The sequence below is a fragment of the Camelus bactrianus genome, chromosome 3 (genome assembly GCF_048773025.1).
Source record: "Camelus bactrianus isolate YW-2024 breed Bactrian camel chromosome 3, ASM4877302v1, whole genome shotgun sequence".
Classification (NCBI taxonomy): domain Eukaryota; kingdom Metazoa; phylum Chordata; class Mammalia; order Artiodactyla; family Camelidae; genus Camelus; species Camelus bactrianus.
In genome coordinates, this window is record NC_133541.1 from 45,514,542 (window position 1) to 45,531,482 (window position 16,941).

The 16,941-nt window shown below is 38.9% G+C and overlaps 1 protein-coding gene across 4 annotated transcripts in view; it reads left to right on the forward strand.

The window, feature by feature from the left end:
• Positions 1 to 16,941, forward strand: part of NLN (neurolysin) — a 90,653-nt gene that overhangs the window by 21,224 nt on the left and 52,488 nt on the right. For 3 of the 4 annotated variants that reach the window (XM_074358983.1, XM_074358984.1, XM_074358989.1), the window contains exons 2-3: positions 12,072 to 12,331; positions 15,495 to 15,643. In XM_074358983.1, the coding sequence (XP_074215084.1) occupies positions 12,072 to 12,331; positions 15,495 to 15,643 (409 nt within the window). Of the gene's footprint in view, positions 1 to 3,088; positions 3,105 to 12,071; positions 12,332 to 15,494; positions 15,644 to 16,941 lie in introns of all 4 variants that reach the window. The other variant, XM_045512407.2, reaches the window with a different exon arrangement.

The window sequence follows — 16,941 nt, forward strand, 5'->3', positions numbered from 1 at the left end:
ATCAGGTTGTCCCAGTTTGAGTTGTTTTACTCTTTGGAAATGGATGACTAAAAGCTGCCCATGCCTACACAGCCTGTTTTTCAGAGCTGCATGAAAGCTGAAGTGGGGCACTCCTCCACAACCCTTGCAGGAGTCCTTCAGGGAGCGGAATGGGTAACAAATCAGACAAGTGATGTCAATGTGTATGCTTTAACTGCCTATCTTATTCTCTCCTCGTTACAAGCAGGATGAAAGCTCAGGGAGTTGCAAGTGGTAAGAAACCTGATGTTTTCCTTTTCTAGGATGCAGGTGCAATGGGAGTATAGCACAGTAGTTAAGAATATGGGCTGTGTAGTCAGGCCTGGGTTTAAATCCCAGCTCCGCCCCTGCTGTGTGACCTTGAGCAAGCTACTTTACTTCTCTGTGCCCAGTAAAAATGGGTTAATAATACCTGCCTCTTGCCTTGTTCGGAGGATAGAATAAGGAAAGGCATGTAATAAACTCTTGATGTCGCACCTGGCACATGAACAGACTCTTAATATATATTAGGGTTGATGATGATACTCATCATTCATATTCGTGACGTGTTTCTAAGTTAGCCTAGATGAAGAGTGGTAAACTGAGATTGGGAATTGTGAGAAAGATCAAGTTTTGGACATGCTGAATTTGAGATGTCTGTGGATCTGGAGCTCCAGCTTGAGATCTGGCTGGAATCCTGCGAGATACCCAACTTTTTTGAATGGTTTCAGGAGGAGAAGCCAGCAAAGGAGTCTGAGAAGAAATGGTCAGAGAACTGGAAGAAGGACTAGGAAAGCAGGAAAATGACATTTGCCAGAGCATTTTTGGTGTGCTAGCGTGGAAGAATTAGTTATAGGCAAGGAATTGAAGAGAGTAAATGGGAAAATTGCAGGACTGAAAAGCTGAAGACCATAGGTTGGAGGACACACATTTTTCTTTAAAACTCAGGAATAAAATGGGAATAAGGAGAGATATAAACACATTTGATCATACTTAATTACATTTTCTGTAAACTTAGAAACAAAGCTGGAATGATCTTTCTGGACATTAATTCCACTAAAGAACATCAAAACAAACAATTTTGGCTAAGAATGTAAATCTCTGTTTACTTTTAAAGTTGACTTATTCTTAGGCATTTAACTTTAGAACATTCTGTTCATAAAACAGTTGGATCCTAAGCCAAATTAAAAGGCCCACAAATGAAAAAGCTATTGTCTGGAACTCTAGTAACTTGAATACCAAACGCTTACCTTTGTTAAGGGCTGTGCGTACCCAAAGCGGAGGGCTCATTAACTGTTGAGTACTGCTCCTGTCTCTGGTTCCCCAGTGTGGCAGTTCATTCACAAGAAAAACCTTTGGCAACTTTCAGGATGCCTGCATATCCATTATATGCCATTCTATCCAACCTGTGTCATCTTCCCTAATTGGATATCAGGACTTTTTATAATACTCCATGGAAGTTAAACTCTCTCAGATGGAACTTGTATTTTGGACATATAGATAATGGAAGAAAAGTATTAAACAAATAACCTTAAGTGGAATTTGGGGGGTAAACTTGTTAAAATATAAATATACCACAAACTATGTTAATTTCAGGGCCTACTAATATCACTGAAACGCAGTCTCTGTTCAGGGTCTGTTGGAGACACAGCTGAGTAAATAGGTGAATACTATGCAGTGTGATAAGTGCTTTGATCACTGTACATGTGGGATAGTTTAGGAGCACAGAGGAAGAATTAATAAAACAGCTGTAAGTAGTTACAGAAGGCTTCCTGGAGCCAATGAAATCTGAGCTGAGATATAAAAGGTAAATAAGACATGATAGAAATGATGTTTCTCAGGAAAGGGAGAGGAAAGGTATTCCAGGCAGAGGGGGAAACATTGGAAAGGCCTGAAGAGAGCCTAACAATTTTAGGGAGATGTGAAAGTAGTTATTTATGCCAAGAGCATAGATTCAAGGGCAGAAGGGTGGCAATGAGAAAGCCAGTGACATAGGGGCAGATCCAGAGGGCCTTGTATAAGTAGCTTGAACTTGATCCTGAAGTCAGTGAAGTCAGAACTTGATCCCGAACCATGGCACTGAAGGAAAGTGCCATGACAAGATTTACATTTTAGAAGAATTACTCTGCAGGCGATCTGGAAGATATGTCAGAAGGCATCTAGAAAGTCCTCTAGGTTTTTGACTTGGGCAACTGAATGCATGCTGGTGATCTTAATTAAGATAAGGAATACAGGAGGAGGACAGGTTTGGTTCTAGGAACTAAGGAAGGTCGTCACTTTATTTTTGGACACAGTGGATTTGAGGTGACCGTTGACATCCAGGTGGAGCTATCTAATAGGCATTAGATATGTGAGTCTAAAGCTCAGGAGATTGGAGCTGGATATACACATGTGGAAGTCTTTAGCTATAGGTCGCATATGTAGCCACACAAGGGGACCGGAACACCTAGAAGGGTGTATAAAATGAAAAGAGAAGAAAAAAGAGCATGGAACTGAATCCTGAGGAATACTGGGGAATCCTAAAGAAGAAGATAAAAGAAGAGCAGATGGTGGAACTTGTGAAGATACAGCCAGAGACATAGAATGAAAAGAATTATTATCACAGGTGCTAAGGGAAGGGAAAACTGCAAAAAAGAGGGAGTAAAAAAAGGGCTTGCAACACTGTCAAATACCACAAAAAGTCAAGATAGGTAAGTACTGAAGAACATCAGTTGGGTTTAATAGAAATTGGGACCCTGCTGAGAGCAGTTTTCATTTTTTATGAGGCCAAGACCCAGACTGAAGTAGATTGAAGAATCAAAGATAGATGAGAACATGAAGACAGCAAGGCTGGCTCAACCATTCTGAAAAGTCTTGGTGATGAAGGGAAGGGGAGAAATAGAAGGTGTTTTCTAGTGAGAGACCCAGGATCAAGGAAGTTACTGTTTTGCTTTATTTAGATGAAGAAACTAAGGACTCAGGCATGTGTATGTGTGTAAAGAGACAATACAAAGGAGATACTTAAAATTCTTCTCTTCCCAGAAGAGGTGAGAGAGGACCCAAGCACAGAGTGAGAAATTGGACAAGACAGATAGCCTCCTCTACTAGTTAGGAGAAAAGAAGAAAGGGTGATTATCAATGTAGCTATGTTTCTAGGTGGGAAATTGAGGGAATTTCTGTGTAATGGCCTCAGTAACATAGGCAGCAAGGTCAGCTAGCAGCAGTGAGAGCTCTGAGAAATGTTGGGAGGCTGGTCATAGTTTGAAATAAGTGGTGTGGGGAATGAGAGGCAGACCTTGATGGATGGATTTTCTTAAAGCCTTGAGAGTCCAGCTCGAATCAGAGACCATGATATAAATGCATCAACATCTACCACCTTGTTCAGTAATCTAGATGTAAGAATAGGGAAGTTAAAATGGTTCGGGGCAGAGATTTTTTAAGGTGGATATAGCAGAAGGACTAGGAGCAGGGCAGTTTGGGTTTTAGAGAAGGATGTGGATTAATACATAAGGCTCACTTCTCACATTTATGTAACCTGGGACAATAGTCCAATTGGGAGTCCACCCTGGCCCCCTCCTGTACCTTGAGGGGCCTCACTTGTGCATGGACACCCCCACCTGTAAGTTCAAGCTCCAACCACACTCTCTCCTACCTATGACACCCCTCAGTCCAACAGGTGTACACTGTACCAATGGTGCAGTTCAACCTCAGGAGTGCTGACCCAGGGAAGGAGCCCATATAGGCTCTGGGAGCCATTTGAGCAAGGAGTCCCGGAGCCCTGGCTGCTCAAAGCATAGTTGTGTGGTGGGCAGGGGCGAGGCTCTGCATGGGCACCTCCTCTTAGTGCTTTTGATCAGAGTGCAGGTGGAGGAAGGCCAGGGTGGGCCCCTCAAAAGTGTGGTAATTCCCCAGGTCTAAGTGGAGCTGCAGAAAAAGCCTGTTAGAGTGAGGAAAGGGAAGGATCAAAGGACCTGAGATCGAAATGAGGTTTAAAAAAAAAAAAAAAGGTCTCATAGCAATAGCGAAATGGAACCTAAAAAGTTAGAAGGTTGTGGTCAGAGAGTGGAGTATCAGAATTTGTCATTTCTTAGGAGCATCTGCAAGTGGTGGTAAGATTCTTGGAGTGAAGTGGGTCAAGACACTGAAGTTAAGGGAGTGGTCTAGCTCATCCCTCTACCCTTAGAGTCTCCATGGCGTGATTTTGGAGCTTAAGATGGAAAGGCTATAGAGCCAAATCTTTGATAAATGTGAGGGAGTAGCAGAGAGATCATTTGATGGCAGCGAGTGGTCCAGGAAGTCAACAGCCTCAGAGGAGTAGGGTTGTGACACAGTAGTGATTTGGAAACTGCTGGGGATCTAGGAGAAAGTTCACCCTGTCACAAGGCCCAGTAGCATGAGAAGCCTGAAAGAAGGAGAGGCTTCATAGTGGAGGTGATGTTCTCCAGGGAGGTTTCAGTTAAGACAGAGTGGGAAAGAGAGTGTTATGTGAAGAGACTGGGGATGTGAGAAAGTTGAAGTTTGAGTATCAGGAGAGAGACTGGGACTATGGGAGTGGTTCACCAGTTGGAGATGCTTTAACCTTTGGGATAGTGGCAGGAATATGAGAGAGAAAAAGACACTTACAGTCAAGAGAAAACAGTAAGTTCACATGTTTTTGATATGTGGAGGGACTAGCACCAGGAATCTGCAGGTCAAATTTTGTAACTTGACCTCTATCTTGGTAAGCACAGCTAAGATTAACTCCCGGTTATTAAAAAAAAAAAAAAAGATTTGTAAAATTTAAACGATCTTGTAGAAAAGCCTTTTTTATATTTTAATTATATTGTTGGTACCTTTTGGCCCTGCTTCTTGTGGAAAGAACTAAAAGTCTTTTCTACTACACTGATGCTCATGAAAATAGTGCTTCCTTAGACGTATTTCTCAGAATGGTGTTAGGATTGAATAAGTGTTTTTAACACTGCCTGGTACGTAGGAACTATTTAGTAAAGAGTTCTCCCTTCCTCACTTGCTCTGTTCTTTCTTTCCTCCAAAGAAGACACTGAGGGAGCTGCTTTGTGAGGGGAAGGAGAAAGGATACCCATAGGAGGGAACAGGCGCACATCTCCTTCCTGAAGTGAGATCGTCTGGTGTGGCACTGTCCACTAGAACTTCCTGCAGTGATGAAAATGCTCTCTGTCTGTGCTGCCCAGTGTGGTCGCCACTTACCGTGGTGGCTGGTGAGCATTTGAAATGTGCCTACTGCAACTGAAGAACTCAGTTTTTTATTTTGTTTACTTTAAATTTAAATAACCACATGTGGCTACTGTGCTGGACAGCACAGATGTAGCAGACAGAGTGCTCCTTGGCTGAAGGCTTCATGGTAGAAGTGGGCTAAGTGCCTGAAGGAGCAGGTAAGCCTGGAGGAGGCACGTGGTGAAATCCGAAATTAAGGAGCCCTATGTACTCTGATGAAAGGAGCCCGGACTTGAGCTGTGGCCTGTACGTTGTAAGAAGAGGGGTGACTTAGTTAAGTCAGTGGCTGAAAAACACAACTTTGTGAACACTAGGAATCAACATTAGAAAGGAATGGTTCTGACAAAGTAGCCAGATGAGAAATAACTAAAAGAAACATAAGGTGGGGAGCGGGTATAGCTCTGTGGTGGAATGCATGCCTAGCATGCGTGAGGTCCTAGGTTCAATTCCCAGTACCTCCACTAAATAAACAGACAAATAAACCTAATTACCCCCGCCTCCCAAAAAAAGGAACATAAAGGAATTCCAGTCAGGGGAATGAGGGAGGGGTTGATGAAATGCAGCCCTCAATAGCAGCTTGTAGAGAAACATTAGTTCCAAAGTAAATTCTAGGAATATTTGTTAAGTATTTCAAAGAATTGGGGCCAATTTCAGGAAATACCATGCGAACCACGTACTACAACACAGTAACACTATAAGGGAAGAGTGGGAACGTGGATTAAATGTAAATTCTGAGGAAATGGAAGTTGTAATATTTAACACAGTGGAGTTTCTCTCTAGTCCTGGCTCTGATAAAACACTTCCCTGTATGGATGTTTATTTGTGGTGATGAAGGGAGATGGTGTTGGCAGTAATGTTTTAGCCATGTCAGCGCCATCTCATTTCAAATATATCAAACATCTGCTGTGTGCTCAGCAGTGTTCCGGGGTTGTGACACAAGAAATGTACAGTGGCTATTGTGAGGGAAAGTCCTAGTCTAACTTTTAATACAACACAAACAGTGGAACAGGTGGATGACAGTTATTTAAGTGTCTAAAATGAATGGCACAGATAAAAGGTGATAGAAGGTCTGTATGAACTGGAATGGTCAAAGACACCTTGGTGGGAGGGAGTGGAGGCCTTTAAATTATGCTTCAAAAGAAAATGAATCCAGCAAATCAGAACATTTCTGAAAGTGTTTTGCTAAACTTTTTAAGACATTCCATAAAGTGTTTTGCTAAACTTTTTAAGACAATAATTAACTCAGAATAACTGTGGCATGCTCATTTGTCCAAATGAAATTCTGCAACCCGGTGATCTCTATCAAAATCTGCCCCATTTATTTCCTCTCGCTAAGTACTTTATTTGTTTTTTAGACACAGGAGACCAGACCCATAACAAATGCATTTTCCTGTCAATTCCACTGAGGTATTCTGTATTATTTCTTGGTTAGAAATTTCACAGAGTTGGATGTTGAAAAGTGCTTTAAAGACGAAGGAGAAAATGAAGACAGTGTGGTTGCAACTGAAGTAGCAGAGAGCCTGGAAGTTTATAGGGGAAAAAACCTAGTGTTTAATTAGACAGTAGGAATCTCAGATTTAATCTAGATTTTCATGTTCAGGTAATTGCACATTAGAACTCCTGTAAAGAAAGACAGAATCACAGTATGTTGCCTGCTTTCAAATTTTGTAGCTCTCAGTTGCAGAAAATCAATAAAAAAGCCTCACCAGATTCTCAAGGGTGTAAGCACAGTTGTTAGAATGACTGCAGGTGCACTGGTTTTCCCCCCAAGTCCGGTTCTCCAGGGCTGCAGAGCCTGAACGGGAGGAAGAGGCAAACATACCAGCATCTGAATGAGCCTGAAATCATAATAAAAGAGAAGAGGAGGGATACTCAGCAAAATAAAATGGAAGAGGAAAAGCAGAGACGATGCAGAGACAAAAATTCTCAATAGATCAAACTATTTTAGTTAAAAGTATAAGGAAATCCTGTCTCCATTCATTTTCTTTGGTAACAAGAATTATAAGTCCTGAAAGGAATTGAGGCAAAATCCCAGAAGGCAAGAAGATAAAAAATTTCCATGTGTTCTGTTGACCCATGAAATCATGATTTCTAACTTTTGTCCCTTTCTTTTTACCCCTTCCACACTTAAGGAATAATACTACTTTAAGGAAGGGGTGGTAGCTTTTCATTACTTGCAACAGAAACTGTGCAAGTGTGGTTATGGGAATAGCTGTTCAGCCGAAATGGAGGTGCTGACATCTTTATCAGCTTACCTGAGTTGAAATCAGGTGTGCTGTGACATAACAATCTTTTGATAAATGTCAGGAAATAAATGAAGACCAGTGGAGGTTATCTTATCAATGGAATGGTTGATATAATTTTCTTTTAAAGCTGTTTAACAGTAATGAAAATTTGTCCAGAATAATTGGTTTGTACTGAGAGGAATGGTGAAAAGAACACGGTACTGAGATGCAGAAATCTTATGTTCTGTTTGTCTGTCCTGTCACTATTCCTTACCTCAGTAATCCCGTGGCCAACCTCTTCACTGGAACTTCCTTGGAAGCCCAACCAGTCATGGCCAAGGCCTCAGTCATACGTATCCATGAGGGGTTAAGGGAGTAATTGTTTTGGAAATTTTCAGCCAACTCCACACACTGGACTTCATATCCCTATTATGTTGGGCCACCGCCAAGCATGTAAGACCCTCCAGTCAGCCATCATTTCTTATACCCTGACCTTCATACTCTGTTTTTTCTGAGCTCATTCCTTTATCAATTTTTATTCCTTTGTCAGTTAAGATCCTGTATGAAGCAAATAGCATAAAACCACATTTGACCTGGCATAAACAATAGACTCACATAACTGGAAAGTCTAGCTCTAGGTCAGGCTTCAGACTTAGTTGAGCTAAGGGGTCAGTGATGTCAGTAAATATTTGGTTTCCTTCCTTTATTCTTCCGTTCACAGTGTTTAGTTCATCGTAAATTAGGTTCCACTCTTTCTCATAAGGTGGATGCCAGCTGCAGTAAGGACACAAGTTTGCTTAGGTACACTCGGCAGGAACGAGGCCCCTTTCTCTCACAGGAGCTCGAAGGGCAGGGGCAGCCACCTTCAGACCATGAACTTTGTGGGGGATGCATGAGAACTGGGAGGAAAGTGTGTGGTAATCAGATGGGGGAGGAGGTAACGGCTGGACAACCAGCACGTCCTCATCTATCGGTTATACTCTAGGACTCCTCCTTTGTTATTTCTGGAGTCCTTGTAGCTTAGTAAGCAAACCCCTCCATTTCCATACTTTCTGGATCCTCTCTTCTCTTACCCTTTCCTGAAATCCACTCAACCCTGAGGAAAATATTTCCCCACATCCCTCTTTCTTCCCCACCCCAGACCACAAAGAAGGAGGAAAGATCCACATCTTGGTTCCCAGACTCCTGCCTCGTCTCCAGTTGTGCTCCCAGACCAGCATTTGTTCACCGTTGTGTAAAACACCTTCAAGGCCCACAGTCTGGTTTTGCCATTCTCTACCCCGGCTCGTGTGTCCTCTCCCACCCACCTGGTCTTTCCCTTCATTCTTTGAAGGTTTTCATTCCTTTTCCACTCCCAGGCCCAGCTGTCAAGCTGCTGACTCCAGTGTTCACACAGACTGTCTGTCCAATACGAGGCTGTCGGTTCTTTGCTCTTTTCAACTCGTTTATATCAACCATCCACTTCTAGAAAAATATCTAGGTTCTGTCAGGCTTAACCTCTGATTTCTTAAATTCAAACATCTCACTTTTTTACTATACCCTAACTGCTTCTGTTTTACCTGTTTCATTGATTTTACCCAGAGTTTAGTATCTTCCTGTCAAAAACAATTTGCTCTGCCCATGGTTTATATACTGTTTCTTCCGACCTCCATTAGGACCTTGCTCTGTATGTCATTTCATAATTAATTTTAAAAATTGGTTTCAAATAGAATCATAAGAAAATGATAAATAGCTCAAACGATGTATTCACACGAGATATAAATGTGTATTTATTTTCATATATTTTAATGTAGGACCAAGGCCTTTTTGTTAAGTGTGAATCACTTGATTGGCATTCCTCACTGTCCTTGTATAAACTCTACCGAAAATTTTTCATTTCCAATTTCAGTTTCTTTAAAGTAGAACAAGAACACTCCAGACATATATAAGTAATCTGAATTTAGAAGCCTTCTGAATCTTCATAATTCTTTTCTCAATCTTCTGTAACAGCAGTTCTGGTGTGTTTTTTTGGGGGGTGGGGTTAGCTTTTTAGTAACTATCTTTCTAAAAAGTATTCCCCATATGGTTTACCTAAACAACAGATTATTCTTTTTGCATGCATTTAATCAGTTAAATATTTAAATTACATGGTAACCAGTGTAATAGGCATAAACAGATTTAGGAACAAACAGACTTAACTCTTGGTAAATATGTAAACTGGTTGAAGGAAAAATGAGGAAATGCATTAGAAAATAGTCTGCCAATCGTGAGTGTAACCATCAGCCAGTAGGTTTCACATGGGGGACATCAGTTATTGTGGAGACAGTTAAGGGGTCAGTATTCTGGTTTCTCCTGTGTTAAAATGCACCCTCCTGTGTCTCAGCCCCTTTTCTCTTATACTGCGTTAGGTCTCCTTGTTTTCACAGCCAGCTCTGTGGGGAATTGCTGAGCTATGCTCTCTCTGGCTCTTCACTTCTCTGTAGCCCCCAACCACAGAAATCTGACTTCCACCCCTGCGACTACCCCACTGACACTGCTCTTACCAGAGTCACCAGTGACATTCCTGCTGCTAAATTCAGCAGAGAGCCTTCTGTCTTTGAGATTTGTACAGCATTTCATACTGTTACTCACTCCCTCCGTTTTTCAGTTTTACTTTTCACAATTCCTAAAGCCCATCCTACTTGGTTTTCCTTCTACCTTAATGATTAAACTAGAGTTAGAGCTCAGTTGTTCTTCTGTTCTTACTCTGCAGATTCCCTTGGGCCAGTTCAACCACCCATGTAACTCCAATTACCGTTTAGTATTAATGAATTCCTCTTACATGTGCCACAGCTGCTTCAGACTTGACAAATCCAAACTTGAATTTTTCTTTCCCTCCCCCCCCGAAAGAGCCTCCTCCTTCATCTAAATTCCCTTTTTTAGCAACAGCACCTCTGTCCATCTCTCCAGTTCCAATATAGAAGTCTGGACATCATCTTTTGTTCTCTCACCTCCTCCTGACATCCATTCAGTACCAGATCACACTGATGCTACTTCCTGAATATCTTTTACATCACTCCAGTTCCCTGTGTTTCCTAATTAGGTATACTATAATATTATTCCCCAGTTACACTTGGAGCTTTCCTTTCAAATGATCCCTGTTTTCTAAACATTTCAACTCACTATAATTTGAGTGATTTCTCTAAAATGCATATCTTTTCTCATCTCTCACCCGATTAAAACCCTTTAGTAGCTCTCTCATTGCTTTCAAAATAAGTCTGAACTCTTAAATGATTCCCAAAGCTATTCATTCTCTAGTCCCACTTAACCTTTTCAGACTTCTCTTGCCTTACAGCCTTTGGCCTTTGGATAATTTCTGCATCTTGTGTAGATCTTGTCTTACTCTACTCCTTCTAGAAAATCTTTCTAGAAACGCTCCTTCTGTGGTCTTTCAAAGTCCTCCCTGTTTACCCTATCATGACACTCATCTCAATGTAGTACAATTGCCTGTTTATCAATTTGTCTTCTCCACTGTATTATAAATAGCAGGGTCCCAGTCAATTTGCCTTTTTTAACGGGTGCCTGTTACAATGACCAGACACAGTGCATATTTATTTGCAAAACAAATAACATTAAACAAGTCACTGCCTCTCTGAGCCTCAATTGCATCATCTGTTAAAAAGGAGTATTGTCCTGTCTACATTATAAGGTTGTTTTGGGGTCTTGTACGATAATAGGAAGTAAGTTTAGCACTGTGGTTAGAAGAGTGGGTTCTGGATCTGTACTACCTGGTTTTTAATCCTAGCTTCCACCATATAGCCAGCTGTGTGACCTTGAGCAAATTACTTAACTTCTCTCTATGCCTTAGTTACCTCTTTGGTTAAATGAGAATAACCACAGTATCTGTCTCAGAGGGTTGTTGTGAGAACTGAGTTAGTAAATAGAAAACATTTAGTACAGTGCCCAAACACAATAAATATTACCTATTAATTATAATATTTTTATTCATAAGCTCTAGAATTATACATTATACATAATTATATGTTATAAATGTATGTACACACATATGGCATCAATTTTTAGTTTCATTGTTTTAAGGGGGTAAAGGAAGGGTATCATGATTCTTAATTTTTTTCCTTTTCTCTTTTAGGATAATACCATAGTTATACCAGAGTTTATTTTCCAAGTCTTAAATTCAAATTGCCATAGTTGATTCTCTTGAAATTTTGGTAAAACATTTTTAAAATTATTGTTCCATATAAAAAGAGAATTTTGAAAATGTTTCCTTGCTGAATCTCAAAATATTTTTTGAGTCTACATACATAGTAGGTAGACATTAGCACAGGAAAAATGTTTAAATAAGAACGATTACTGGTTTAATTTATAAAGGACAATTGTTATGTCTTTGGCACCTAACTTTTTTTCTCTATGTGATTTAATTACATAAACAATTCAGTGTTTGGAAAGTACAGATTCCATTAACTCTGTTAACTATGCAAGAAAAAAAGAAAATACAAGTGCATTTAGTTTTGTGTATATGTGTTCCCCTGAAAGAAACTTGCTTAATTTTATTAAAAAGTTCTTTTTAATTTAAAATTTAATTAGGTAATATACATTTGTATGTTCACTTTGGATCAACAGAAATGCCTAATTTTTATCCTTTTTTCTGATTCCTTTTAGAGTTGGTGGTTCCAGGATTTTATTGAGAATGACTTTAGGAAGAGAAGTGATGTCTCCTCTTCAGGCAATGTCTTCCTACACTGCAGCTGGTAGAAATGTTTTAAGGTGGGATCTTTCACCAGAGCAAATCAAAACAAGAACTGAGGAGCTCATTGCACAGACCAAACAGGTGTATGATTCTATTGGCATGCTGGACGTTGAGGAAGTAACTTACGAGAACTGTTTGCAGGCCCTGGCAGATGTAGAGGTGAAGTATATAGGTGAGTAGGATGCAAAAGCACATCAATATTTCACTTTGTGGTCATCATAAACCATTTTATGCTTCCTGCCTTGGCAATTCGTTTTCCAATTTTACAAGACATTGATTTTTACATAATGATTTGTAACTGCTTAAATGGTTAATGATTCATAATTGCTTAGAATTATATTACCAAGATTAAAAATTTTTATTATGTGGCAAAGGTGCTATAAAATGTACACTCTCTTTATAACTGCTTTCTGGAGAGCAATATATATCAAAATTTGTAAGAAGTTCATACCCTAGCCCAGTAATTAATTCCACATCTAGGCATTTACATAATCTAAGGAAATAATCAGATATAGGAAAAATCATGTGTAAGTTTATGTCTAAACAGGTACTCTACCATAGCAAAAGGTTGGAAACAACCCCCAGGTGGCAGTCAGTAGAATAGCTAAATAAATTATAATACATTCATATTCTGTAACATTATGTAGCCATTAAAATCATGTTTAGGGACAGCATTTAATAACATTTTTTTTAAAGCACAGAGAAAGAAAATCAGAAGAAAAAAATTTAATAAAGGCCGGTATCTTGGGTACTGGGTTTATACTTGATATTTAATTTACTCTTTAAGATTTTCTCTATTTTCCATATTTCCTACACTTAAAATATATTATTTCTTTTTTTTTTTTTTTTTTTGCTTTTGTGTGTTGGGGGGTAGGTAATTAGGTTTATTTATTTATTATTATTTTTTAATGGAGGTACTGGGGATTGAACTCAGAACCTCATGCATGCTAAGTGCATGCTCTACCACTGAGCTATACCCTCCCCCTTAAAATATATTATTTCTATAATATAAGACCCTTTGAATTATAAGGGATGAAGATTCATACCAGTTACTTCAAAGGATTGGATATGTTTTGTAGGATAATTAAGGCTAAACAACCTTGGCTGTGTACCCAGGCTTTGTAAGAACAAAGGCTATCTGTAGAACTGGATATCGTAAACATCTGCATGTGTTCTGGAATTTGGGAGGTTGTCCGGAATCCTGCACAGCCCTAATGACCTAGTGACTCTTTACCCTCACTAAGAGTTCCTTACCCTATGTCTTACCATAGCAGAGCTTGGCTACTTTCTCTTACCTCTGCATTTTTGTTTGTTTCTGCCTCTTGCTACCCACTGCTTCCCTCTCATTTTTAGCCACTAAATCTTGCTATGAGCCTTGAGTTTAAACTCTTGAATAAAAAAGGTCTGGTTGATCTCATAGTCAGTGTCAAAGGGATGGGGTTGGTCCCCATTCAGCAGAGCTTTCCCAGCAGGCAGGTTCGTGTGCAGCTCCCAGACTGTATGTGGTTTGCCCTTGGTTCACATATTCACTCACGTCTTGAGACATTTATGGCTAAGACAGTGTGCCAGCCTGGTAGCCTGTGCATCGAACAAATGTAAAAACTGGTGGGGGAAAAATGAAACCTTTTAAAACAGAATTATCTTAAATTCAGTTTCTTTACCAATCATTCATCTTTTAAGTATACCTTTAGTTTTGTGACATTCGTTCTTGCTCTCCCGCAAATTTATCTTTGTGGGGTATTCATAAAAATGTTTGAGTTTCAGAATGGATTTTTAAAGACTAACTTTCTCTTAAATGTGTATGTTCTCAGAGTTCATTCTCTCTCCTGCAGTAGCTGTTAAAACCCCATTTGTCTAGTGTCAGGTACCAGGCACCAGCATTGTTTCTAGTTTGGCAGTGAGAACATAAGTCTGGTTCCAGGTCTTTGTGGCAAAGTAAGGAAGGAAATGGTTTTCAGTATTATTGTTTGTTTAAGAATATGTTTCCAGTTTTAGACTCCTGCATGTTGTTCTGCTCATTTACGTTCTTGAGCAATTTTGATTCCTTCTTAATACCTTTTGGAGCTAATTTTTAAAAGGAAACAGAAATTGTAACTCTGTAGTGAACTCACTTAAACAAGTGCTGTATATATTGAATTTTAAATCTTATGTTTCATTCTTTTTTTAATCAAGGAACAAAAAATGATGTATTAAATCCTAAAATAATAATGATCTAATTTGATTTTTTAAACAGATATTATGAATTTATTCAGATATTTGTGGCGATTTTTTTTACAGCTTTCTTTGTAACAGTGCCTTAAGAGGACTGACACGAGTAAGGTAGCTTGTTTAACTGGGCAGTTTCTTTGTATGTAAAGGATAGCTTTACTGCCAACCTTTTATCACGTGTGTACATTTTACCTATTTACAATACCTTCAAAGTGCTAAAGATATTAAAGTTGAAATCTATTCATTGTCACAGCTTAACTCCAACTATACCTATAAACGATACTGATTTATTGAAGTCAAAACAAAAAATGATGAAAAATCCAACAACCAACTTTAATATGTGAAAATGAGAGTGGACAACATTACCACCATCATTTAACAGGAATAGCCCCAATATTCAGCTGCTTACTGGATCTGTCCACTGAGATTTCTAGGAATCTTCTGAAATTATATGGAAGTCTTTATATTTGTATGAATGTTAACATTTGAAGGAGGGTCCATGACTTTGATTAGATTTTCTAAGGCGTCTGTCATAAAAGTTGAGAACTTCTATTCTAAACAAACCCATCCCACTAAATTGGTCTGCTCATTTCTTAAACATCCTCTGTGTTTGGGAGTCCCTAGGCTTGCAGTCTCTGCTTCTCCAGTCCTGACGGAGCTCTTCCTCTTGCCCATCTTCTAGGTTCCGCTTTCTCCCTCAGACATCGCATAGTGCTTGCTGCAGCCCTCCATGCTGCTGCCTTTGAGTTACTGTCCCATTCATTTGACAGCTAAGCTGGTCTGTCCTGTATGGTTCTTTATCTTTTTAAGTACTCTTCCCTACCCCCAACTCCCAGACTATAAAATGCCTCAGTATAAGAACCACATCTTTTTAAATCTACATTCCCAGTTACTAAATTACATGCTAGACATACTTTGGTAAGTACTCCATGCACACCCTTATTGTTCCTTACAATGCCCTGGAATAGCCAAGTCCTGCGTTAGAGACTGCTTCTCATCAGCCTCAGGAGCCTTTACAGAAAGTATGAAATGAAAAACTTATATTGGGATAATCTTTCCTGTAGGTGCGAGATATTTTTCTTGATACTGATTTGATGAGTCCTTATGGTGTCTTCTTCTGTTAACAGTGGAGCGAACCATGCTAGACTTTCCCCAGCACGTCTCCTCTGACAAAGAAGTACGAGCAGCAAGTACAGAAGCGGACAAAAAACTCTCTCGCTTTGATATCGAGATGAGCATGAGAGAAGATATCTTTCTGAGAATTGTTCATTTAAAGGTAAATGATGGTATAAATCCTTTAAAAAGGAAAAAAAAACCTGACAATAAAAAAGTAAAAACCTTTAACCAACGATAAAAAGTATTTGAATGTTCCTAGATTTTGTTTCTAATTATTATAATGGGTGCAGCACAGTGTTATATAATGTTATGTCATACCGCTTAGGTTTATGTTGAATTGCTAATTACATTCACTTAAAATTATTAATACCAAGTATAAAAGAGTGTACATCCATAAATACAAGGCTTTCTAACCATCATGAACTTAATGGTTTAATGTAAAAACCTCTTTGAATTTTTAAAATATTGCAAGGTCTATATTAGATCAGATCAGCTAGAAGCAAATGAAATTGAATTATCTATCAAATCGTGTGGTTTTGGCCATAGTATTGATGACATAGTATTGATGCTGCAGGCCAGAGGATCTCCTATCTGTCATCCTCACATTTTTCAGGATTCACAGAGATTACGGATAATGAATGCTCTAGGTGGGTCTGCCACGTGTTGTTTTGGTCTTTTCATCACCGACGTTAATTTGCTCCGTAGCATTTTCATGTCTTTTATTTGACTTTTTATTTTCATGGCACTCAGCAATTTGTTTGGAAAACAACCAATGTTTCACATAGGCATTTTTGTTTAATTTTGCATAAAAACATGCAAAATCTCAAAACTGTGTTCCTTTCAGCAAACTACAACAAGAGTTGAAATAAAAAGCAGTTTTATTTCAAGTATTTTATTTGTAATTCACTCTAGAATATGTAATCAAGACTTTATTTAGACATGTAAGATGTGCCTACTGTCTGTTTTCTCATGTCAGACATTTTTCACCTTATAATTGATATTCATCTATGTGGTTCATAATCATTCATCTTTGGCTCTATAAAAATAACCTAAGTTAAAATAACTATGGTTATTCTTTATTAGGTAAATTGTTCTCTTTTCTCCTTTTGACCCCAGTTGTTATTCTATGTGATTCAAATCATGGCCCTTATAGTCTCCTATTTTTATTTCATCCCCAAATAATTTAATTTCTTTTCCGAATGGATAGTATATATGTTCTTTAGAACTTTTCCTCAGCATTTCTACTTTCCCTTGATTAGTTCTACTTTCATCCTGACTTCTAAGTTCTCACTTGGGATTTTCTTGCCTCAAAAAGTTATTGCAGTCTTAATGTTACTAATTGAGTTCAATGTTCTTGTTACTGTTCCACCTTCTCTGATTATTATGAATGTTATCAGGATATGGGAGGTTTGTCACTCTAGACTTCTCTTTTATACTTCTCAACTTTTTATATATTGG